General features: G+C 35.1%; 2 protein-coding genes across 2 annotated transcripts; one reads left to right on the top strand and one right to left on the bottom strand.

Annotated features, from left to right (window-relative positions):
• Positions 1–40: 40 nt before the first annotated feature.
• LOC144432962 (sorting nexin-12-like) lies at positions 41–11,161 on the bottom strand. Its single transcript, XM_078121276.1, has 5 exons — positions 10,994–11,161; positions 8,730–8,825; positions 8,049–8,173; positions 6,972–7,062; positions 41–3,067 (listed from the first exon to the last, which is right to left on the bottom strand). The coding sequence occupies exons 1-5, from the start codon at positions 11,159–11,161 to the stop codon at positions 3,053–3,055; spliced, it is 495 nt and encodes a 164-aa protein (XP_077977402.1). The 3' UTR covers positions 41–3,052.
• Positions 11,162–11,406: 245 nt separating this feature from the next.
• On the top strand, positions 11,407–23,884 carry LOC144432958 (AFG1-like ATPase). The gene is made up of 11 exons (XM_078121272.1): positions 11,407–11,538; positions 13,948–14,186; positions 14,920–15,085; positions 15,920–16,050; positions 16,475–16,633; positions 17,239–17,290; positions 17,966–18,067; positions 18,483–18,583; positions 19,211–19,351; positions 19,575–19,691; positions 19,931–23,884. The coding sequence occupies exons 1-11, from the start codon at positions 11,427–11,429 to the stop codon at positions 20,090–20,092; spliced, it is 1,482 nt and encodes a 493-aa protein (XP_077977398.1). The 5' UTR covers positions 11,407–11,426; the 3' UTR covers positions 20,093–23,884.
• The last annotated feature ends 895 nt before the right edge of the window (positions 23,885–24,779 follow it).

The raw sequence follows: 24,779 nt of genomic DNA, 5'->3' as shown, positions 1-24,779 counted from the left end.
AAAGAGACATTTGTGAAAGTATGTTATCACTATGGTTATTTATTGATTAAAACAATTCATGACGAATCATTTCTACTCCTGTCTACAGCAAAATGTACAAAGGCTTTGTAATAGGCAGCTCTGTAAAACCTCGCTGAAAATATAGATCTAAAATATATGTATGTGAGAGCAGTCTTAATACAATTATAATGAAACTGACAGATGCATGTTTACTCGGATCATTACATCAGCAAACCAGTGGAAACTGGTCACTTTCATAACTTATGACATTGGGCATATAGTTTCTGTATTACAATTACAAATGCAAACTTTCTAACAATAAATCAAAGTTTCTCCACAAGTAAAAATAACCTCTAGAAGTTCTAAAACAGATAACTTTGGTTACCAAGTTACCATTCTGCATGCTATACCATGTACCAGCCCAATATACAAATGCCAATGAACCACTGTGTGAATATTTTGCAAATCACAATACCCTACATCAACTTATCACACTAATTCATAATCCTTGTAATACAACCATGGCTCAGAAATTTATGTCATTTTGCATTTATGTTGAAAGTTGATCAAAAAGATTTTGTATGACACATTCAATAGCTGACCTAATCAACTTTACACCTTTGTAATAGATGGCGCCCTCTAGAGTACTACTAATGAAACATCTGTTGACAAATTGATAAACACTGTGTCGCTCGCCACTTAGAAGGCACCATTTATTGACTGGGTGTATTCTAAGATAAATATTTGTACTGAACACAATTTATAATATGTACAAAAACAGGATAAAAAAAGGATAGGGTGATAGATCTATGTCATTACAAGCCTAGTGTGGTGACTTCAAGTTATTTCAAATTACTGAATCTCGTAGCACTGGGTAGAACGTAAGCTATGACATTACATGTTTCCATAGAAATTTTGTATTTAATACAAAATGATATTTATCATGTGAACAGAATGTGTTATAATGAGCAGTACCACAGTCAAGGTAAAACAGCTCAGTATGCATGGTCTTCTACTGTAGTCATATGCTGTATGGCGCTGGATTATTTTCGGTGAATATGCACTTTAATTTTTTGCAGAAACAAGTCCCACTAACAAACATACTTTGCACGATGTCATATTTCTATATTCAGCTGGTGTCAAAAGTGTCAACAATATTTGCACTGAGTATATGGCAGGCCAACAGGATAAGTTATTTACAAGTAGTGTCTAGTTTCCGCTTGCAATGTCCTCCAAATTAATATGCATATCACAGGTACTAAACAGTCTGCCAAAAGTTTAATTCGCCAAAATATGTTTACAATACTAACAAAGAACTTGTGAAAAAAAAATTCTGAGCTTATATCAACAGATTGAATATTTGTAACAAAAACTGTTTCTTAAAATAATTTGTGCAAGTGCTGTTCTTAATTATTCCTGGTGATAAATTTGACATATTAGTAAATCATGTCAAAATATTGGTCCACGTATGTATGTACATGTACTTTTAGTGGTATGTATTGAAATATGCATGATATTATGAACTATGAAATTACTAATTCGTAAGTTTTTTGAGTAACATATGCAGAAGGAACCCTTTCAAATAACTAGGTCTTCTAACAGAGAATTAGTAGAACTCTCACGCTAGAAAAATACACTTACATCGGTGCAACCTTTTTACAATAATTCACTTACACATGAAACAGTTTAATTTATAAAGTTGTGTGCATTTGGTTCTTACTTTTGTTTATACTGAAATATTCTTAAATCCAATGCCTGACATATGTTGAAATATTCCTAGCAACTGTAAGAGCTCTCATCAGATATGATATAAGGACAATTTGACATAATACAGAATTATGTAAATTTGTGATCATCAGCATATTTGTTGCCTCTGTTAACAATGTACTTTGGGAACAAATGTTCTTCAATTCTCTCCAAACTTAACCATATGAAAGCTTGTTCCTGGTCATTTTGAAATAATAAACAAATTTAATGGTTTAGAGTTACCACAGTATTCAGCAGCCATATTGGATTCTAAAAATTGACTAAATTTTATCATTTTATTAAAACCTCCACGTCAAAAGTTTGTACAATGACCCTAGATTTGCAATTTTTCTTGATCTAAATACCAGCAAAAGTTTGAAGTTCATTTCCAAGGTGCATAACACGTTAAATCTCACCACTTATTTCACACATTTTAAAAGGTTGTCACCCAATACTATGGCTGTGAATATACAGGAAAAACTTTATTACTTTCCCCTTTTACATTTTTTGTTCAAAACCTTACCAAATATACTGATAAATACTTTAGTTCTAGTACACTCATGGGACATTTGGAAATCAATGTAATACAAATATGCCATCTAAACTTTTCAAAATTCTGAATTTTGAAATTTCATTGTCATATGTTGTACATTTCTTTTGCCTGAGAACTCATACCACTGATTTGGATATACAGAAACAGTTGTTACATTAATTTGCATAACAATTATCATTTTCATGAAATAAACAAATAGGGTTAATTGAGGTCAGTATTCATCAGAACCATCAAACATGAATGAAGTCATCACTTCTATTCATCAGAACCATCAGACATGAATGAAGTCATCACTTCTATATATGTCATTCAGTCAATCACCCCACTTACCAGTGAAGTGTTCCATCCATGACATTAACTTCCAATGGGATATTCCAATAGCATGCAGACAGCAGGGGTGATGGGCATGGGAGGAGGAGATAAATAAAACTGAGAGACACTAGTATGCAATGGCATGGGGAACACAGAGACACCGAGGCATTGTAAAAGAAAAAAAAATTCCAAGACCACAGAATTTAATGTGCTTTGAGGCCTATTAACATTATTAATACTACAGGTGCTACAAACCGCTCAGATAAATGACAAAAATTACAGAATATAAAATACCACTAAATTAAATTAGCAGTTGGGGATATCTCTTACAAATGGTTATCCAAATATATAGCTCACATCAGTCGTTACCGAAGAAAAATAGGGCTGGTTTTCTCAGGCTTTCCGACATCGTGGCAAAATAGCAGAGCATTAAGAGATGTCTTAATTTGGAATTTCCTGAAAGACAAAAACGGTAATGAACTGAAGACAATTTTTTTTTCAACCCTGCTTTTTTGCTCAAGATGACATTTCCTGAATCCAGCATGCAAATGTTCACTCTTACTTTTAAATGGTCCGCACTACAAGCATCAAATGTCTACAATGACTGTACACAACTAAAAAAAATAACAGGAAGCGAAAAAAGTACATTCCTTCAGTGCTTTGAACTTAATTTCCTTCTTTAAAGCTTTCCTATCTTTGAAATCAAATTCTGTGGACTAATTCTGTAAATGTCTCACCTCATGTACTTACAAATATCAGAGACAATAAGTTGTTTTAGGGGGAGGGGGACACTGCAACGTCATAAAAAATCTATACATAGCAGTCAAACACTGACTAAAAGCTCAATGCTTGAATCCCATATTTTAAAGAAGTACGATCTCATACGTTGAGCCATATGGATTAGGTCAGCCCAATCCTTTGTTCACAACAAATTTTTTTACGAAACTTTTTTTCTTAGCCTGAACAAAATTTTAACCCTAATCTGACTTGGGCCTTTAATTCATACGTTACATAACCTTTACAAGTCAACAGAAAATTTTAAACCAAATTTGAATATAACTTAAAATTCATCACTGATTTACAAGACTAGAAAGTAGAAGTAAATATATTGCAGTCTTGTTGACTTTAAAAGATATATGAAGACTCGGCTGGTACTAATTTAATGTTGTCGTGTCCATACTTTTCTGAGGGCATAAGATGAAATTAGATATTCATAAAACTTTGGCACAAAAGATTCTTGACAGTTACTGTAATTGTATTGGTACAAAATACAGGTAAATTAATGCTACACTCTCCTTTCTGTCACTATTTAAAAGTGCAATGTAAATACTGAATTTTAAAAGGAGCCGTTGTAAATCTACAGAAATTGTTCTTGTTTGTACATAAGAGATACCGTGTTAAAATTCTTCCCCAAATGATGTTTATGTGGATGGTGAACGACAAAAGGTTGACATATCTTGACAAGTTGTCCTTATATTGATAAGATTCTGATAAAATTAGGTTTGTAATATTTTAATTTAAGTGGTCTGTCTAGGGTAGCTAGCTTTGACAACCTAAGAATAATTAGTATTAGTTAACTACTAGTATGTTATGCATACCAGTCATCAATTTTATACCGGCATCTCTGAATATATAGAAGAGAATGTCATTATACAGTATTTGCAATACCTGTACAAATATACCTTGGTTAATAGTGCAGTCAGTGTTAGTATACAAAACTTAAAGGTAGAACTTCTTAAATCACTTTTAGACAAATCAATATGTTTCTTCAAGCGATGCAAGCTAGCAATTTATACAGCTACTGATGGAGCTGCCGTTGTTAATAGCTTTATATTGACAGTTTATCAAAAATCTGACATTTGATTCAAATAATTTGGACCATTTTCTAAGTACTTTCACCAAACAGTTTGATTTACAACTGATAAAATATGAGTTTAAACTTCATACACTTGTCAACAGTTTTGTTCCAATAATTCAAGAATTACATGATTATAACTTCGTAGATATAAAACTGACGTGAACAAGGAACAGTAACTGTCCAGTAGTGTGCTCTTGCCTCTATTTTGTTTTATTTGAAACATCAATGATTCTATTAATTTGTAGGGACTGTATTAGGTAGGACTTTTGCACCCTTGATAATAAGGTACCAACAGATGCTGTACATGAATATATAGGTTTGTAAGAGACCTAAATACATGTAAACAAATGCAGGTTAATATTTCAGCAAGGATGTCATACTGTTTGGCAAGGCTCAATAAAGACAGAAACTAAAGCCATGTTACTTCCACCATAGTCAAGATAAAGGTTTACGCGATATCTTTCTGAAGGATAAACTGGTTCTGAAAAGAGATATTTCCATTGTGCCAAACTAAGTTCTGATGAACATTTACATTGGTGCAGGATTTTGTACAGTAAGAAAAACTAATAAGTAAATAATTTTGGATTAGTGAAGGTGAGTTTGAGTCTGCACAAATACTACAGTGAGTTTCATTTCCATTTTTATAATACAACATAGTGCGCTTACGTAGTAGGTAGTACATTACAAAAAGAACATTTGACTCTTTGACTAGCTTTGCACCTCCGCAGACTTTTTGAAGAAAATTGAATAAAAGGAAGTAAGCTGACGCATTTTTTCTCGATTTCAATGTGACGAATTTTGCTCTTTTGAAAACAGAAGTATTAATCAAAAGATATTCATAAGTTTTGGGGGGAAACCTGCACAGGGCAAGAAGTACTGAGAGCATTGTAATGTAAGATGAGGCAAAGCATATCTAAGAAATAGGTATATAACACGAATGTAAAACACATATATGTGATAATAATATGTAATAATTAGTTTACCTAATTATATTTGATAATTATACATGTACATTATTATATTCGGTAAGGTTGTACACATATATATGTTGGTTCTAAAAGTTACTATTGGAACAAAACTATTGATGAATACATGGCACCTATTCATCCATTATCAGTTGTGTTTCAAAATAGTTTGTGGAATTTTAAATCTAAGGAGACTAAAGGTGTTTAATATTGAAAAGTACCTTAACCTCAATTACTTCTACAAGTACACATGCATACAATCTTTACACAAAATTAAAAAAAAAAACGATCCTAAGATACCACATTCTAACTTTTAACATAACACATGCATTACAATATTTTCTTATCTAAATACAGGAAAGTTAATGTACATGTTTGTTATAGTGATATAAAGTACCTCAGTGTTTTTGTTAAAGGCAGTAGGTATGTGTAGCATAACGTAAGAATCACTCTTCTATTTGCTACACCCGTTTAGCCTGGTGTTAACACCGTGTTGGCCAGTTTAAAACACTTTGCGAGCCAGATGTAAACATTAGGCTGGTTTGGAAATAAACATTTAAAGTTGTTGAACGAATGCTGTTAGGGTGTTACTGCCAGCCTGGTGTTAACACTATGCTGATGCGTCAATATAGTATTGCACTGAGCTAGCTCGTTGACAGTTCAGTCCGGACACAGCACTGACCTAGCTTAACAAGCTAAGTCGGAACAACAATTCTTGAGCTTTTCTAAACTAGTATTACACAGATTATCACTAAGGTTTCTGCCAAAATTCTTTGTTAATTGCATTGCGAATTGTAAATTTTTAATACCAAATTCCTCTTTCATAATAAAGAGAGCTGTTAACCCTTAGCAAAAACACTGTACCAGCAAGCATTTTACTACACTACATTGCATCTCATAATAGTGACATGTAGGAATAACTAAATACTTAATATTTGACGCTAGTATACTTTACAAAATGGGATGACAATAACAACAAAAATATAACATTGGATTTACAATTATATTTGCCATTGACTATTATTCAATTCCTTCCTGGCAAAAAACTAAAATGTAATAAAGCCAAATAAAAAAACTGTGTGTTTCTGATAACCTGACCGAACCTAGTTTAAGCCTGCGATCCTAATTATTTTTTTAAACAGTTTATAACAAAAAGATAAGAAATTCTTTGTCGTCTTGACCTTCATGCACGTCGGTTTTCTTTCCCCAGCGATGTCTGTACATGTTTCATCAAACTCACAGAAGGAGTATTCTGACCGACATCTTGTTTGTTTTGGGTCGAAGCACCATTTTTCAAAATTAAAAACAATTAAAAAGATTAAATAAAATAAAATAAAAATAAAATCCCCACCTACATACCCTATTTTCTGAGGTCAAGTTATTGGAAACACACAATTATTTTTTTTTGCCTAAATGATTTTAAACTACAGAGCAGATTTCACATGCTCTGAAATTATGGAAAGAGTCGCTGTTTGAGCCATTTACTCATTACTGTTAATCTTAATGACCATGTACAAGTTTTCTATGTATTCCGAACCTTGCCAGGGACATAATTTTTGTCTATTACAGGCTCCTGCAGGAACATATGAAGACATCTTTCGTTTTGTGCCAAGGGGTGGCCTGCAACTCTGTAAAAGAAAAGAAGAATATCAGATGATACATAAATGAATTCACTGGGACATGGACGTGAGAGAGTTCAGAAATTTTGATGAGACACTCATCAAAATGTGCCTGCTTGCCAAAGCTTTGGTTAATTTAGAGCACAGCCAGCATTACATTGGCTATTTGTATACTGTAGATTGACGGCATTAAAACTGTATTGATGAGCAACAACAGTGAGTCATTCAAGGTGCAGTCATTCCCTGAATACTGACTGTAACATAATGTTGTCATCTTCTACAATTTTTTTTTAAGTTCGAGGTTTGACCAAAATTTCCTTTTTGATGTAATTTGCATACTACTGGTCTACTCACTCAGCTTTGAACATTTCTTGACTCCTCATTCAAAGTAGTATCCCTTCTAAGAATCTCTGCATACGGCCCGTCAGGTGTTTAAATTTAGATTGTTTTCTTACTAATTCACTCAAACACACACACACACTCACTTTGCCCTGCTTACAGCACTAACTGACGTTTAATTGAACTAAATCAACCAAAAGACTACCATTACACACAGGATGAAAACATTTTCAATTTTTCAGCACTACATTTTGTGAGGATGAAAGAATAAATGGACAGTGCACAAGTCAAGTTATTGTCTTTGAACAGAAAATATGGATTATATACCCTGGTTGCTCAATGCCACAACAACCTGTGTCTACATCACTGCTCTGCAGTGCTCGAAATATGATCCCAACCATTCCAAATAGCCATTATTTTTCACGATATTTCATAATTATATGTATGCGTGTGAAGATATAATTAAATCGTGCAAATATTTCATTTCATTTTTCACGCGTTTGTTGAGTACAAGTCGACAAGGCCCCTTAGGTCACTCACATTTTCTTGGCTGAACAAAGAAAAATATTGAGGAATAATAATAATATATAATTACATGTTCCTTGCAAGTCTTCAAAACTTTCAGATTCTCATGTTTGAATAGTGAAAATATTTACCTATTTATAAAGGCTTCAAGGCCTTGCCTTCGCTCTTCAATAAAATCTTCTTCAAAAATGCCATCATCACCTCTAAAAGGTAGCTGCCTCTTCCAAGCTTTTCCAGGTAATGGTGGCACTACAATCTGTATATATAAAGGGATGAACTGATTAATTTCTAGGTTCAAAAGGCACAATAGGTGCAGGAAGGGGACATGATTGCTTATGCCTATGGCTGTGCTATGGTCATGTTTTGAAAGACAGCTTAACATCAGCCCATCCCACCCCAGGTCCCCCAAGCCCATCCCCGGCTGTGGATAAGGTTTGCAAGTTGGGAATTCCAACACCAGAAAGCTAATCCATTCATGGGCAAGGTGATAAAGTGATCCCAACAGACATTACTTCAAAAGATGGTTGCTGACTAGTGCTCTGACAGGCACTTGTACAACATGTGAACAAAAAGTTTCCAACCTGTCCATTTAAGTTTACTCAACTATGCATTTACCTGTTATTTTACCTGCAAATCAACACGTACCAATTCATTATCAACTACTGACAACATTATGAATATTCATGACTGACTGACTTTCACATGATATGGTTGGGGAGATCCCTCAGAGATCAGGTGACCTGTACATAGTAGCCTCAAGTTTGGTAATCAAAAGTAAGTATAATTGTTACAAGTACTGTCATGATACCTACCTTACTGTCTCTTTCTAGTTCAACTCGTAACCATTCAAAATCACTATATCGCCTTCGTACTGATGATTCTTTCAATTTAAATACTGGCAAATTTGTCTGATACAAGACAACAAGAAAATACAAGTGGTTAGAACAGGTCAGCAGAAGCCCAGAGACTTGTCTTGGTGTGGAGATATTTTTGAAATTAAATATCAACACCAAGACAATTTCTCTGGGCTAGTTTAATACTATTTGTGGCACTGTTAGTCTGAATAGACTTCAGCGTGTTGTTGACGTTGGTGAGAATTAGTTTTACAAGCATTCTAAACTGGTGCACCATCAAAAATGTATTTTATACATACCAGTAATTCCATAATTTTGGCTTGGGATGCTGGTGCATGTAGTAACATTCATTCAGCTACTATTGACTAGTACAACAATTTTCAAGATGGTAACAGTAAAACACCACCCACCACCCTCCTGCCACCCCATCAATTTTCAAGATGGTAACACCACCCCCACCACCAGCCCACCACCCTCCTGCCACCCCATCAATTTTCAAGATGGTAACACCACCCCCACCCCCCACTCCTGTCACTCCCTCATGTTCTGGTGAATGAAAAGGATGACTAATACTATAACATCTCATAGAGCTAGTGTGTTGTGGATTGCCTTGTAAACTACATGTACATCATTTGAATTTTACAGAAGCTGAAAAGATATCAACAAATTATTGCATACATACATTGTATATTGTAATGTAATAGCTGTGAAAAGGCATTGATTCAACTGTATTTCAATTTGCTGTATATCATTGTTGTGTACTCATTTTGTTTAGTTTCTACTTGATACACTTGCTAGACTTGTTCTCTCAAGGAGAAAATACATACATACATACATACATACATACATACATACATACATACATACATACATACATACATACATACATACATACATACATACATACATACATACATACATACATACATACATACATACATACATACATACATACATACATACAATGTCTTTGAAAGGGTCCTTCTGATTTGTTTGAACAAAAATGGAAGTAGAGACATCTGCTTACCATTCAGTTAATAATTATCAACAATGATACATTGTATACATGTACATGCAATGATGCTTTCTCAGTATTGAAGTGATAAACTTCCTATAAGCTCTGTGTCACCCTCAAATTTCAAAGGAGATAAATAAGACTGCCACAATGTTCATCATTTACATATATTTTTTGTAGTTGAAATTTTGAAAAACCTCAGGGGTTATGAAGTGTAAAAGCACAGATTCTGGAATTGGTCAAGTTGACAGAAATAGACAAAACATATGACCAGTAATTCAGCTAACTTTTGAGTACACTGTTTTAATAATAATATATTATAAAAGCTGCTCAAAATTTAGTTCAAGAAAATAATATGTCGATATAACCACAGACAGTCCCCTCCACTGTCTCTGATATAACAGAGATTTAACTTATGGCCCAGATAAGATTATAAAAACAATTTTGGTGTGAATAGCAGTTGTCTGGCAAAATTACAGAGAAAATTGGTCCAGAACAAAAGAATAATCCTATATAAACAATCCTTTTGGCCACACTGATAAGATAACACCATGGTAACACTAATGTGAGAAACTTGGATTGAAGCTCTGGCCATGCAGTAGCCATGCTCTGGTCTTTATGGATAGTGGAAGGAATGTAATTGTCCTTGTCGCCTATTGTCTCAGTTTGGAACCATCAATGAACTAGTATAGTAACAACTTCCTTCTTTTCTAAAGTCAATAGAATTGTGAAGGCTATTGATTTTGTCCTTCATCAAAAAATATTCTATGATGGAAAATAAACCAGAAGTTACATGATTTTTACGTGATGAGATGAAAATGTTGTTTTTATATTTCTCTTTACGCCCAAGATGTGTTGACTTCTGGGTGACGTGTTTTTCGCAGTGAATGGATAGTATAAATGTGTTCACAATGTGTATTTTGTAACTCAATGAGGTGACAAAATGCTCACGTCAAGCGTCAACACACGCTTTTTTGAAGTCACACATATGTCTTTGAACGATCCAAGATCGAAATACTAATTGCGATCGTGTTATGCTGGTACACTATCGAACGGAACTAGAACACCGCCTTCTACTTGTAACGGAAGTGTAAACGCTTGCCCCAAACGTTCAAGTGTGCGAAGTGCTACACTGTGTTGAATGCATGTACATACGTAGCGAGTGGTTACCACCCCTTTCACCTCACCAGCGACTGAGTTTACTTACCCTCATTCGAACTTCATAGTCTGTATATCTCTTTTTAGCAAAACCGTGTGTTTCTGGATTGCATACATCAATTTCTAAGAAGTTCGCTGGTGCCGCGTAAGCGTCATCTAAGGTTTGTTTTTTGGGGTCCATTCTACGAGTATCGGCATTGAGCTGGTCGTCCGCCATCTTGAAATGTAATATAGAACCACGTACGCACAAAATTATTCTACAAATATTTAAGTGATTATAAATATTTCTCATCAGAAGTTTCAGAGAAAGAAAGATTAAAATTTAATCTAAATAATTGATTATTTACGAAATATATGTAAGGATAAATAAAAAAATTAAATTATTTATGGGAATTATTTTTTGTCTCTGTACGAGGTAAATCTGCGAAAAGACAGAACTAGGAAGTGACGTCACAGACAAGAGTTCAAAGTAGGTTAATATTATGGCGAGAAATGTCGCGTTCGTGTCTCAGGGATTTTGTCTACTTTGTCGGCGAGTTCGTCTATCTAGACACATAGTAACACGACTAAAGACAACAGCTGTAACTGCTGGAGGTACTGTATAATGTTTGTTCAAAAAACTGTCATACTTTCTCAGGAATTAGATTTTGTCGGTTTCTGAAGCGATAGGAATGACATTCGGTCAACACAGGTCTAGGTCAAAAGTAATAGTACGAGTGGTACAGTTCTCAACATTGATGTTATTGTCACCTCCTGCTAACCACTGAGTCATGGTCTGTGTTTCAACATGGTCGTGCTTTCTTATCCATATATACCAAAGTAAATATGTTCAGTTGATGACGGTCGCCGGTCGGCAAACTCGGCGAGTGTGTTTTGTAACGTTGACAGGAGATATTCCTATCTCAGATGTTGGCGTTGATAAGGATAGAGCATAGATTATATATGCACAGATACGTTTTCCTTGTCTGGTAATGATATATGCTCGGGGGCGGTACCACTGACCAACTCTGTTAGGGATGTACGGCCAGTGCCGACCCCAGATCCCAGTTTAGAACTTTTTCGACCAAAAACCAATAGCAATACCCCATTTTTAGGCCATTAGTTTACTACAAGTTTTTAGATCAAATTTTACACTGAAATATATTTGTAGTAGTTCCATATTAAGGAAGCGGTGGTTTCCATTCCTGTATGTTTTTCCTTTAGGAAGCAATATTTTGGGGGCAATTAATGACACAGTTGTAATTTGGTAAAGGACAATGGACCACATTTTATTAGACCAAGTAAAATCGAAAACAACGTTCAAAAACATTTTAGAATTTGTATAACATCTTAATCAGCAATCTAGTCATTTCATAAAACTTGCAATTGTCCAAGTGTCCAGAACTAGCTCAAAGATTTGGCTGTCTAGCTTGAAAAGGTCATCCAGTATGTCAGGTCAGATAGCCAAGTCTCAGCTGCCAAGTCTCTGGGCTATACTGTCAAACTAGTATGTCAAGTCAGATAGCCAAGTCTCTTGGCTATACTGTCAAGCCAGTATGTCAAGTCAGATAGCCAAGTCTCTGGGCTGTACTGTCAAGCCAGTATGTCAAGTCAGATAGCCAAGTCTCTGGGATATACTGTCAAACTAGTATGTCAAGTCAGATAGCCAAGTCTCAGCTGCCAAGTCTCTGGGCTATACTGTCAAACTAGTATGTCAAGTCAGATAGCCAAGTCTCTTGGCTATACTGTCAAGCCAGTATGTCAAGTCAGATAGCCAAGTCCCTGGGCTATACTGTCAAGTCAGTATGTCAAGTCAGACAGCCAAGTTTCTGGGCTATACTGTCAAGCCAGTATGTCAAGTCAGATAGCCAAGTCTCTGGGCTATACTGTCAAGTCAGTATGTCAAGTCAGATAGCCAAGTCTCTGGGTTATACTGTCAAGTCAGTATGTCAAGTCAGATAGCCAAGTTTCTGGGCTATACTGTCAAGCCAGTATGTCAAGTCAGATAGCCAAGTCTCTGGGTTATACTGTCAAGTCAGTATGTCAAGTCAGATAGCCAAGTTTCTGGGTTATACTGTCAAGTCAGTATGTCAAGTCAGATAGCCAAGTTTCTGGGCTGTACTGTCAAGCCAGTATGTCAAGTCAGATAGCCAAGTTTCTGGGCTATACTGTCAAGCCAGTATGTCAAGTCAGATAGCCAAGTTTCTGGGCTATACTGTCAAGCCAGTATGTCAAGTCAGATAGCCAAGTTTCTGGGCTATACTGTCAAGCCAGTATGTCAAGTCAGATAGCCAAGTCTCTGGGCTATACTGTCAAGCCAGTATGTCAAGTCAGATAGCCAAGTTTCTGGGCTATACTGTCAAGCCAGTATGTCAAGTCAGATAGCCAAGTCTTTAGGCTACACTGTCAAGCCAGTATGTCAAGTCAGATAGCCAAGTCTCTAGGCTATACTGTCAAGCCAGTATGTCAAGTCAGATAGCCAAGTCTCTGGGCTATACTGTCAAGCCAGTATGTCAAGTCAGATAGCCAAGTCCCTGGGCTATACTGTCAAACCAGTATGTCAAGTCAGATAGCCAAGTCTTTAGGCTATACTGTCAAGCCAGTATGTCAAGTCAGATAGCCAAGTCTCTGGGCTAGTCCAGAACACACATGGCAAATACTTTGATTCTTATGTAACAATGCATAGTAAACACTTGATGCACTAAAATCTTCATATTTGTATGTCATGTACATTTAAGAATTCTAAACCATTAGAAATAAGACATGCTTCAAATTTTCCCTGTGTCAGTAGTTCATCAGTTTACCCTCTCAGTCAATTTGATGTGCAACTGACACATAGCAATTTAAACCCAGTTTTCATCATAGAAACACAATAAAGAATTTTGTCTTTCATTAGAGGGCATACTCTACTGTTGGTTACAATTACAAAAACAGAAAGTTCAAACATAGTAATAAAAGTACACAAAATTACAGGTGATAATTTTTTAAAAACCTTTTTAACATTTATGTCATTTTCTCCCATAGTGCAACATGTTGCCACGACAACACCACTGAAAGATGAACCACTTGTGGAACCAGAAAAATCAGACATTAAAGTTGTTGAGTCAGATCCAAGCAGTGGACCTCTTAAATACTATATATCACTTGTAAAAAAAGGAGAACTCAAAGCAGACCCATACCAGAAGAAAATTGTACGACATCTACAAAGTTTACATGATAGAATAGAGGGCTATGAACCAACACAGCCAGGTTTCTGGGATAAGGTGTGTTGTATTAATATGATCATTAGTATTATGTATAAGATGTTTTCATGCTTACAATACAATACAATACAATACTTTGTGTGTGTTTTCTATAAATTGGCTGATGAAGCATGGGTTGTCAGCAGCCAAGCGGGTAGCTTATGTGCCTCTTATTACTGCAGTCAGAGTTTGAACCCACCCAGAGTCGACTGGGTTTCATTACAAATTCCCCAGATCTTTATATAAGATTTTTATGAAGGGTAATGCTCAGTTTGACCCTACTGAACAATGTAGGTTTTTCCTTGGTACTCTAGTTTCCTCCTGCTAGGGCACTTGGGTGCTGCATAAGTGGCGACCATATTTGAATTTCGAAATTTGATTTGGATTAGTAATATTATGTGTATGTAACATTACTAACAAATATACATTAGTGTGAAACCTAGTTGGGACATTGTATCTGTTTTTGTTTATTAAAGGCTCATGATTCAGTCTCATATTCTTGTATTTATGTTATCTAATCAGTGGAGCCATACAGATTAGCCACTCTTTTGTTCAGGACCATCTTTCTGTGTGAGTCTGCCAGGCATTTTTTTTTAATGCTCAAGTTTTAATCCTAATCAGACATTTGCCTCATATAAAGAATATTTAAAATAACAACAGATATTCATGTGCAATAGCTTTTTGCATCAGTTGGAATTTTCTTCAGACAGTCTACAAAATAATCTTATTTATTTTCTCTTCATACATTATAAAGATGTTTGCAAAGAAGAAAAAGAAAAGACCAGGACCTAAAGGAAAGTATCTGTATGGTAGTGTTGGATCTGGTAAAACTATGCTGATGGATTTGTTGTATAAATGTGTAGATATTGACAGGAAGAAAAGAATTCACTTCCATTCATTTATGTTGGATGTGCATGCAAGTAAGTTTTATTATAAATCAAGTTACCTCAAATTACACCATAATCCAGTAACCAAAGTTCTGGCCATCTCGCAGGTAAACATCACACGAGGTTGTCCCAGATTAGGAAAAAGTTGGCCTAGAATTTATCTCATGGCAACAGGTTGTACAAGGTTTTACATTAATATGACCCCCTTCCTTATCTCCAATATATGGTCCACATTTTAGTATTATGCAGCACCTTTTACCCAAAAAGGTTTGTCTGTCTCTAACACCAAACTTCAATCATAGACAGTGGAGGCCCCTCCAATCTCTATACTTCAATGATATTTGCTATCTACAGTAATGCAATTTCAGTTACCAGAAAGACAAGAGATTGTATAGTTTGGCCACTAGGAGTGCTGTTCAGAGATAGCTTTTGGACCAGAAGTGAAAGTCCTGATACAGATGTAGACAGGTACCATAGCCCCCTTAAAGAAATCATCGTTATCCGAGTTTCATATGTACAGCAAAAGTTGGTTGCATTCTGAACCAGTGAAAACAGCCAACTTTGTTTCAGGACATGTTATATTTTAGGAACTGACAGAGTTGTTTTAGCCACATGTGTTGACTCTGTCATCAAGTTCACATACAATGTACCGCCATGTGGTTTTAGGCCTCATTTGTCCTCATGTGAAGTGTTCTCATCTGAGTCTTCTTTTGATTATGATAAGGTGGGTCACTTGAGTATGGTGTACAATGAAGTGGCTTACAGTTGTATGTATTTTTTCCAACAATTTATGAACTGTGACCAAAAAAAATGCGATGTAAATATTAGCGTCCATACATTAGTTTATCATGTTTGTCTTCTTTACAGAGATTCATGAGCTTAAGAAGCAACAACCTAAACTCCTTCCTGGGAAGAAACCTGTGCCCTTTGACCCCATACCACAAGTGGCTGATCACATTATTGAACAAAGCTGGCTTCTCTGTTTTGATGAATTTCAGGTTGGTTTTCTTTTCAGAAACAACTACAGTTTTGAGCAAAACTTTCATTCTGAAAGGTGTGACTATTTCTCGCCCAGGTCTCATGACAGTGAAGTGAAATATTTGTCACTAGGTGCTCCACAAATGGCAGTTGCACAAATGAAGGGTTACACACAAAAACAGTGCTTTCAATTCATAAATGCAAAGATTTTCAACTTAAGAATGAAGTAATACTCCCATGCATTTGTATTGTGATGCCTTTTTTTTGAAGTAAATATTTTGAATGTGTCTGTGAGTATCATACATTTGTTAAAGTATTAATGAAAGAAAATTACAAAATGGTTGATGTCACTGGATAAAGAAATCATGTGTATTTATCAAAATATAGATGAAATATTACTGGTTTGTATTCAGTTCTAATGATTTGTTATTCTTTGTTGCCTAGGTAACTGACATAGCTGATGCAATGATTTTGAAGAGACTGTTTACGGAATTGTTTGATAAAGGTGTTGTTGTCATAGCAACATCAAATCGACATCCTGATGACCTCTATAAAAATGGACTTCAGAGGAGTGCATTTGTGCCATTCATTAAGGTTTTGAAGGTGAGGATTATTTTTCACAACTTCTGGTACATGTAGTTACAGGAAAAGTCCAGTCCAGTGTGCCTTCTAAGCCAATTTGACATGCCACTGATGCACGCAATTTCTAGTGATACACGAAAATTTGGTGTTCCCATATCTCTTACTATTTGGTGACTCACCAGAAATGCCAGTTTTATCATTTTGACTCACAACAACAAGATTTGGCTGTCATTAAAGGGTACATAACACTGGACTCTTGTCAGACTTATTTCTGCCTTTGGTACACTGCTATCAACTTAAAAATGATTCAGGGTGATAAAATAGCACCTTGGTAACTTACTCAACTTTTGAAAACTTGTGAAGAAGTCCTGTTGCACGTGATGTGTTCCGCCATTTTGGAGATTTCCTGCAAGGGTTTATGGGAAAATCTCTTGTGATGACATCATTAATCAAATGTGTATCTCTTGATGTTCATGGTGAGAGTAGCCTATTCATTATTCAACAGTCATACCTCAGCTATTATTTGTGCATTGGGTAAATTTTTTCTAACAACTAAAATATAGTACATATGCTGTTAGCAAATGTCCTAACTTGTAAATATCTGATTCCTTTCCATTGATTTATAGGACCATTGTGAAACTATGTCATTAAAACAAGGCATTGACTACAGACAAATTGGTAAGTCAAATTACAATGATTCATTCTAATCTAAATACAACTGATGAAAAAACACTGGTGCATTCGCTTGAATGAAGTGAGCTAAGAGAAAACTTCATGCAAATTTCAAACTAAGTAAAGACAACAAGAAAACTGATACAAAAACAATAGTGGGTGCCTCTGATGTAGGTTAATGTGATGTTTTTATCAACTTAATTATATCTGTGGAAGTTAGTCATGTTGTAAAATAAACTTGCAGTGTGTAATCTTAACAGTATCAGTTACATTTGATTGTCATAACATGTAGCATTCTAATCAGTAAACTGGGTTACAATGTATGGGATCCATGATCTCATAGTGTTTATACTTTTACAAGTTACCACCACTAATTACATTGTATGTCTTTGCATGAACTGTGTCTCGTTCCAGATTGCTATGAGTAAGCAAACACATCTTTGTTATTTCACAAGCCGTAACCACTGCTAAAGTCAGATGCTTCAAAGTCATTCTATTCATCTCTGTACAAAACCACCGTCTACTACAATCCATACACCATTTATTGCTATGTGTACCTTGAAAGTGTTTTGATACCTATGAAGACAAAGTCAAGGAATGCACATTTAAGGTCTGGATTAAAATGAATATGTTTATTAAGTACATTTAGTATGCTTAATTTCATTATTCAAAATCAACTAGGAATGCCTGCGGATGGTGAACTCTACTTTGTCAAGACTCAACGTGATGCTGATGCTGACTTGGATCACATCTTTGGAGAACTGGCAAGGAGAGAGGATGCAGGTAAGCAGCTGAGTGAATAGATGAAGGAAATATAAACAATTTGGTGTAAGGAAAATACTGGATATCAGTCAAGGGGACATTATATATCACTTGGTTCGTTGATACAAATTAATTGGTACTTGGTTGCTGCACTACAGATATTGTGCATTACATAAATATATCTGTATTTTGAAGTCCATCATATCTTTGTCAGCACTATTTTCCCATGTTACCAGCCCAAGTGCTGTAACATCTAAACATCTTGCATGTGGTGTACTTGTAATGAGCCATGAGTTTTCTTGTAGGGGGTGGGGAAGGGAATGGAGTAAGTTGCCATGCACATTGCATATATTATATGAATGTACCACCTATGTGTAATTTTGTGTGCCATAGATATTTCATATACTGACATGAGAACTATATGATATCTTTCCAGCCATAGAACCAAGAACACTCCATCTCCTGGGTAGAACAATAGAGGTACCTATTTGTTGTGGTGGTGTAGCTGATTTCGACTTTTCAGAACTCTGTGCTAAGGTATGTGTATACTCGTTCAATGTTACTTTCAGTTAGGTTCTACACATTCAGCAAAATACTGAATGTTAGCTATGTATGCACAGTATAATATAACAGGTACTTTAACTATGTAACCTTTGAACCGGTAAAGCTTTAGAGGTTTAAATTTTGTACTGAAAGGCCAGCTAGACTGACAGGTCAGCTGTTGTGGACATGGTCTAATCTCCCTTTCCTTTATTAGGGCAGGGTGATAAGCCCAGACCAATGATGTCATTACAGTCTAATTGCCAGTGGGCTAGTTTATGCAGATAGACATTGATTGATTTGCATAAACACAATATACCAAGAGGGAGATTGACACTTTATTCTTTGTGCACATCTTGAAATACAAAGACCTGTCTGTCAATATCTTTTAGACCAAATACAGCAGGATTTTTTTAATAGTCTGGGCTTTACCCACCTTTCTCAGGTTGTGGCAAGAAGATACTGAGTATTTGAACAATTTATTAATGTAATTCCGGGTTTTTTCTATCCTGAATGATCATCCCAAACAATACATACATCCTGGCTAAGTCTATACATGCTGTGAGTTAAGATAGAGAGCGTTATCAAAAGATGACTATTTCTATCTGTTGTATACTTTTCTAGCCAAGGAGTGCTGCAGATTACATTAGAATTAGCCAAGAGTTCCACACAGTAATTATTAGGAACTTGCCACAGATGAGTCTTAACCAGAGAACTGAAGCGAGAAGGTTTATCATTTTAATTGATACATTCTATGACCACAAGGTTAGTATTTATTTGATGTGATTGACTAGTGTGTGGATGTAGTAATAAGGTTAGCGGTAATGTTCATATAATAATTACGTTAATGTGCATGTGATAATAAGCTTCATGGTCATATCAAAATTTGAGATATATAGCCATATTTGTGCTCAGTCATTGCAGATAACTTTTTATTGTGACTCTTTAGCCTGTATGCAATGGTTTTCTTATTGTGTCTGCATTTCAGGTGCGGTTAGTATGTTCATCAGATGTACCAGTCAAAGAATTATTTCTAACAACAACCTTGCATGAAGATGACATCAAAGCAGCAAGAATCATGATAGCAGATCTAGAAATGGCAGCGGTAAGTCAATCTTTCTGTCTCTTTGTCTGTCTATCTGTCTGTCTCTCTGTCTCTGTCTCTCTGTCTCTCTCTCTCTCTCTCTCTCTCTCTCTCCATATCTTTTGTGAAGTTTTGGTGGTCGAAAGGTTAGGATAACTGACTCATAATCTGCAGATTAATTTACCAGTTTGAGCTTCATCACTACCATTTGTTACTAAATCTGGCTAAAGTCCATGTATTGTTGTTATTTCTTTCAACAGGATGCTGCAAATGCAAGTATATTTACTGGAGAAGAGGAAATCTTTGCCTTTGAACGAACAATGTCACGAATGACAGAGATGAGAACAGCTGAATACTGGATGAGTAGAGATGAAGAATCAAATGATCTAGAACATCAAACTGAAGAAGCTGAGCAGCTGTAAATACATAAATTACCTAATAAGGAATGCTTGATGCAAATTCTCTGGCATGTTTCTAGCCAATGAAATTTTGTAACTGTCAGCTGACTTTAATATGCAATCATGTGACCACATCACCAAGTAGTGGGTCCAAGTTTGTGTGAAGAAGCTCTAACTGCAAACTTTGAAAAAATTGATTTCCGCTTTCAAAAACATTGCTTATATTTGCTGATAGGTTGTGTAGTATTTGGATATGTCTTGCAGCTGTGAAATTTGATACTAAACATTTACATGAGTTTCAAAATGGTGTGCTATGATTTTTATTTACACGCAATCTTGCATTTTCATGTAACCAAGCGTCCGAAAGCTGATAACTCAGTTTTATCTATACTAGTCTACATCTAGTCTGTAATAATACATCACCCTTATGATGGCCTTATCATCCCTTTTCCTTGAGAGGGATGAGAAGAGTGCCCACAGCGGCTGAAATCTTAGTCTAGTTTCCATCATACATGGTCAAAACATTAATTGAGATCAGTATTCATTAATTTTAACACAAACTGTGTTCCTTATACATGACTTGATATCTTCCATGATGGTAAAATGTCTTTCACTTTTTTGAGTGTTTAAAGGTAGCCTGCAACCCATACTTACTACAGTGCACGTTATTTCATTCCCGTATGTAAGTTTTGTAGACTCAGAAATGAAAGTTTTATGAAGTGGTAATGTTGAGCACAAAGTAATGTGAATGATCAGTTATATATATATAGCATGCATTCCAGGCTACTGATAGCTATACTATACTGTAGAATAGAACAACACAGATTCCCGACTACAGTGGCCATGCTGTACTGTACTGTACTGTACTGTACTGTGTACCATACTGGTACTGTACTGTACCGTACCGTACCGTACCATACTGTACTGTAGAACAAGACAGCATGGATTCAAGGCTACAAATATCCATGCTATATTGTAATTACAAATGCATATATTTCAGTTTAAAAGTTGAAATAACTGTTGAACTGTTATTACAGTAGAAATAACATACTATACCACTGTTGAAGAGAAGAGCATTATGGAATTAAAGCCTCAGTTGAAATAGCCATGCTTACACTGCAGAACAGACTGCATGGTCTTGCTTGTAGTATTCCAGATCAGTTTACTATTCACTCTGTGATACGTAATATGTACATGTATTGTTTTATGACACATACTTAGGGAGTAATCACTGTGTGATTTGTTGCACTGTAGATCTCAGGGACTCAGCAATGTAGAGTTTGAGTCGATGAAACTCTTTTAAATCATGACTGAAATACAACAAATTATTTAATAACCAATAATATATGTCACTTTTAGTTGAGAAGAAATCAGTGTATATGATGGTGGCTATGATTTCCAGTCATCCACTTGACAAAGAGTTATTTGGATCAGAATTCTCGGTACCCTGAAATAAAAAGTTACTGCCTAGATGAATCATAAAAATCCTGATCATTCAAATTCTTGGCTGACACCATAACTTTCAGTCTAGCTACACATGCATTACTATCGAGTCAACCTTGTTCTATTTTGACATTCTTGCATGAGGTAATTTGCTATTTCAGGTTCCAAGTTATGTGTCTTGGATCGACACCATGACTTCTTCTTCACGCATGCATTGCTCTATACACACATGAGAATAAGTCAGCCTTCTTGTTATAATAATTGGGGTAATATTTGTAAAGCGCTTTGAGCACAGAGTGGGAAAGTGCTTTATAAAAACTAACATTATTATTATAATTTATCTGGACCATTTAGTATGAGACAAAATGATATTGCAGGTAACAAGAATTAGTCTCACTTCTGCAATGAGAATATTATATTGTAGCTATATTGGCACAGCATGGGAAAACACAGTATGACAGTTAGCTTTAAGATATGTTATTTATTCTTTGAGTTTGGCACCAAAAATTATCAGATGTAAAACGTCCATTTTCAAAGAATTTGATTGTAGAGAATTTTTTTGACAATAACACCGATAACTAATCTGGATTGGCACAATCAACAAAAACATACTTTTATAAGTTCTGCAATCAGTACTGTCATTTTTATGAATAGTTAATTTTGTTAGAACAAATTACTTTTTCTGGTACAGTATTGAGAAAATTATGTTTTTATAGCAATTTCTGATGATATCAATGATAGGAGAGTTTTGCTAAGGTGTGTATAAGTAATTTGGTTTTTTGAAAATTGTATAATCATCAAATCAAATGCATGTGAATTTCTTAGCTCTAACTTTCATTGTAAAAGTGTGGGTTTAGTAATTTGCATATTCATACAACTGTTACTAAGATATGTACAAAGACACATATCTAAGAAAGATCTGAAATAAAACTTTTGAGTTTTGTGGTAATCGGAAGATCACAATTATAAAAAAAAGAAATCTTTGAAAGTAGACCCTTACTGATACAACTACAATGTGATACAAATTATTGAATTTATTATATTTTCAGAATGTCATCACAAAATTTACAAAGAGATAGTATAAATGCAATAGCTTGGACTATTGAAATTTAACATAATAAAGGATCACAAACCTGACTATTTGTAGCTAAAACAAAGAAAGAAGTAATTCTGGTGACAGCAGGAAACTTGCAATTGTACATACTAATAGTAGAAATTAATCTATGGTACAGAAATGGTCACAAAGGTATATTTCATTAAAGCTGCACTAGCTGCAACTTTGACATTTTGTCAAACTATTTTGTTAGATATTATGAATTACTGGTAATACTATACACCCTGATCAGTATTGAATCACCTGTTGATAGATGTATTTGTATGGCTGTACACATAGTATGGTACACAAAATCAAATCAAATTGATTTTTGGGTCCATACCAGAAAATCAGTGTCCCCAATGCAATCATGATTTTGACCTGTTACTATAGGACATATAGATAAAATTAACCTCTAATTGACATGGACAGTGTCTTATTATCAATATTTTAACAATTTCCAGTCAATATATTGTTAGTTGTCTGATCAATAAATAATTCTCTAGTTGCAGCCAGTGTAGCTTTAATACTTATCTGATTTTGAATTCACTTCAGCCTCTAACGTATATTCACTTGGTTTTATTTGAAAAGATCTATTTTTTAAGCACGGAAAATGTTTCCTAGATTCTTCATATCTCGCAAAAGAGGAAAATTGCCACAGTCATACTAATGAAAAATATTTTTACAGGTATTGAGAACAGAATAGAAAATCTGTTCACACTTTGACAGTGGAAAACTAAAGTCTATACGTTTTTAGTCTAGAAGCTCTCTGTGGCTTTGAATCTGAAGATATCTTTCAACATGTCTAGAGGAATGGGAAGCTGAGATGACATTTCAAATTCAAGCATAGCCACCCACACAGCAATTAACACTGTGATGTCATGCTTCTCGTATTAATCCATCTCCTGATATTTTTTGTAATTATTTTTTTTTCATCTCATTTGAATAAGTGATCATCTCATTCGGGTCAAAGGGTAACACAACATATTGAGACTCAACTGGATTATTACCAGTAGAGAAAAAATAGTATTTTTATTTATGAAAATTATTAATCTGTATGATAGAAATGTTTCAGAATGTTTTGAAGTTACTTTTGACAATGTTGTCAAATTTTAGCGTAATAGTATATTACAGAATTTAATGTACATTCATATTTATGAATTTTATGCATGTACAGAATGTTTTCATGAAAATCAATTTTTGTAAATATCTTTTCTTGGGTGTGTTCATTTTACTGATGGTTTGAATGGCTAGGTTTGTGCACAGAATAAATTGGATATTGAACAGTATGCTTGTATTACAGTCTGCTGTTTTTTTAATTTTGTTTGTCTCTCAGTTTTTTATTTATAGTCGCATTTGAGAAATCTTTGAAGACATTTGCAGTGTTTTTTATGTCTCTACCCTGCCACTTTGGCAAATTGAACATTTTGTCAGCCACACCCATATGTGGATTTTATGTTTGATGACTATCACATTATCACCATTGCAATCAGGACATGCCCTGCATGCATTTTCTCTTTTACGAATGGAAATCAGACCAACACTCAGACCAACAAGTGCATTTGGGGATCTTGGTATATCAGGCCTTGTAGTAAACAAAACTAATGATGACCACAATAATAATTATATTTTCCTGTCTTCAGAACGATGCAAAATATCAGCATACAGACATTCAAATTTTGAGACACTACATACAATTGGGATGAGTGAAATGTATGACCAAACCAGAACATCAGACTGTTGAACAAGTCTACAAGTCTGTGGATGTGGACGAAAGGTTTAGTTTTGGTTCACTAATTATAAAATGTGAATTGAGTGCAGTGTCTCAGGGGTTAATTAATGTATGTGATACAGTAAGCTACACAGATAATGTTAAATATCAAGATGCAAAATATGTTCAGCACCGATTAGCATATCCCGGGAACATAGCAAGGAATTGATTCGTTGATTATAATGACAAGCACTAGTATATTAGTCGTGTAATTCACCAGACATTGCCGTTATTCATATACCATTTATAACATCTTTATCTTCGCTCTGCAGTGAAGCGTTACTCAGTCCTTCTTCAACGTCTTCAAATACCGAATCTGGGTCATCATCATCATCAAGTTTTTCTTTTTCATCTTCTCCGTAATCTGACACTTTGTTAGGCATGGCGGTCGTTGCTGGGATGAG

The sequence above is a fragment of the Glandiceps talaboti genome, chromosome 3, assembly GCF_964340395.1.
Source record: "Glandiceps talaboti chromosome 3, keGlaTala1.1, whole genome shotgun sequence".
In the NCBI taxonomy this organism is placed as follows: domain Eukaryota; kingdom Metazoa; phylum Hemichordata; class Enteropneusta; family Spengelidae; genus Glandiceps; species Glandiceps talaboti.
Note: the sequence above shows the minus strand (reverse complement) of the source record. Positions and strands in the feature narration are given on the sequence as shown.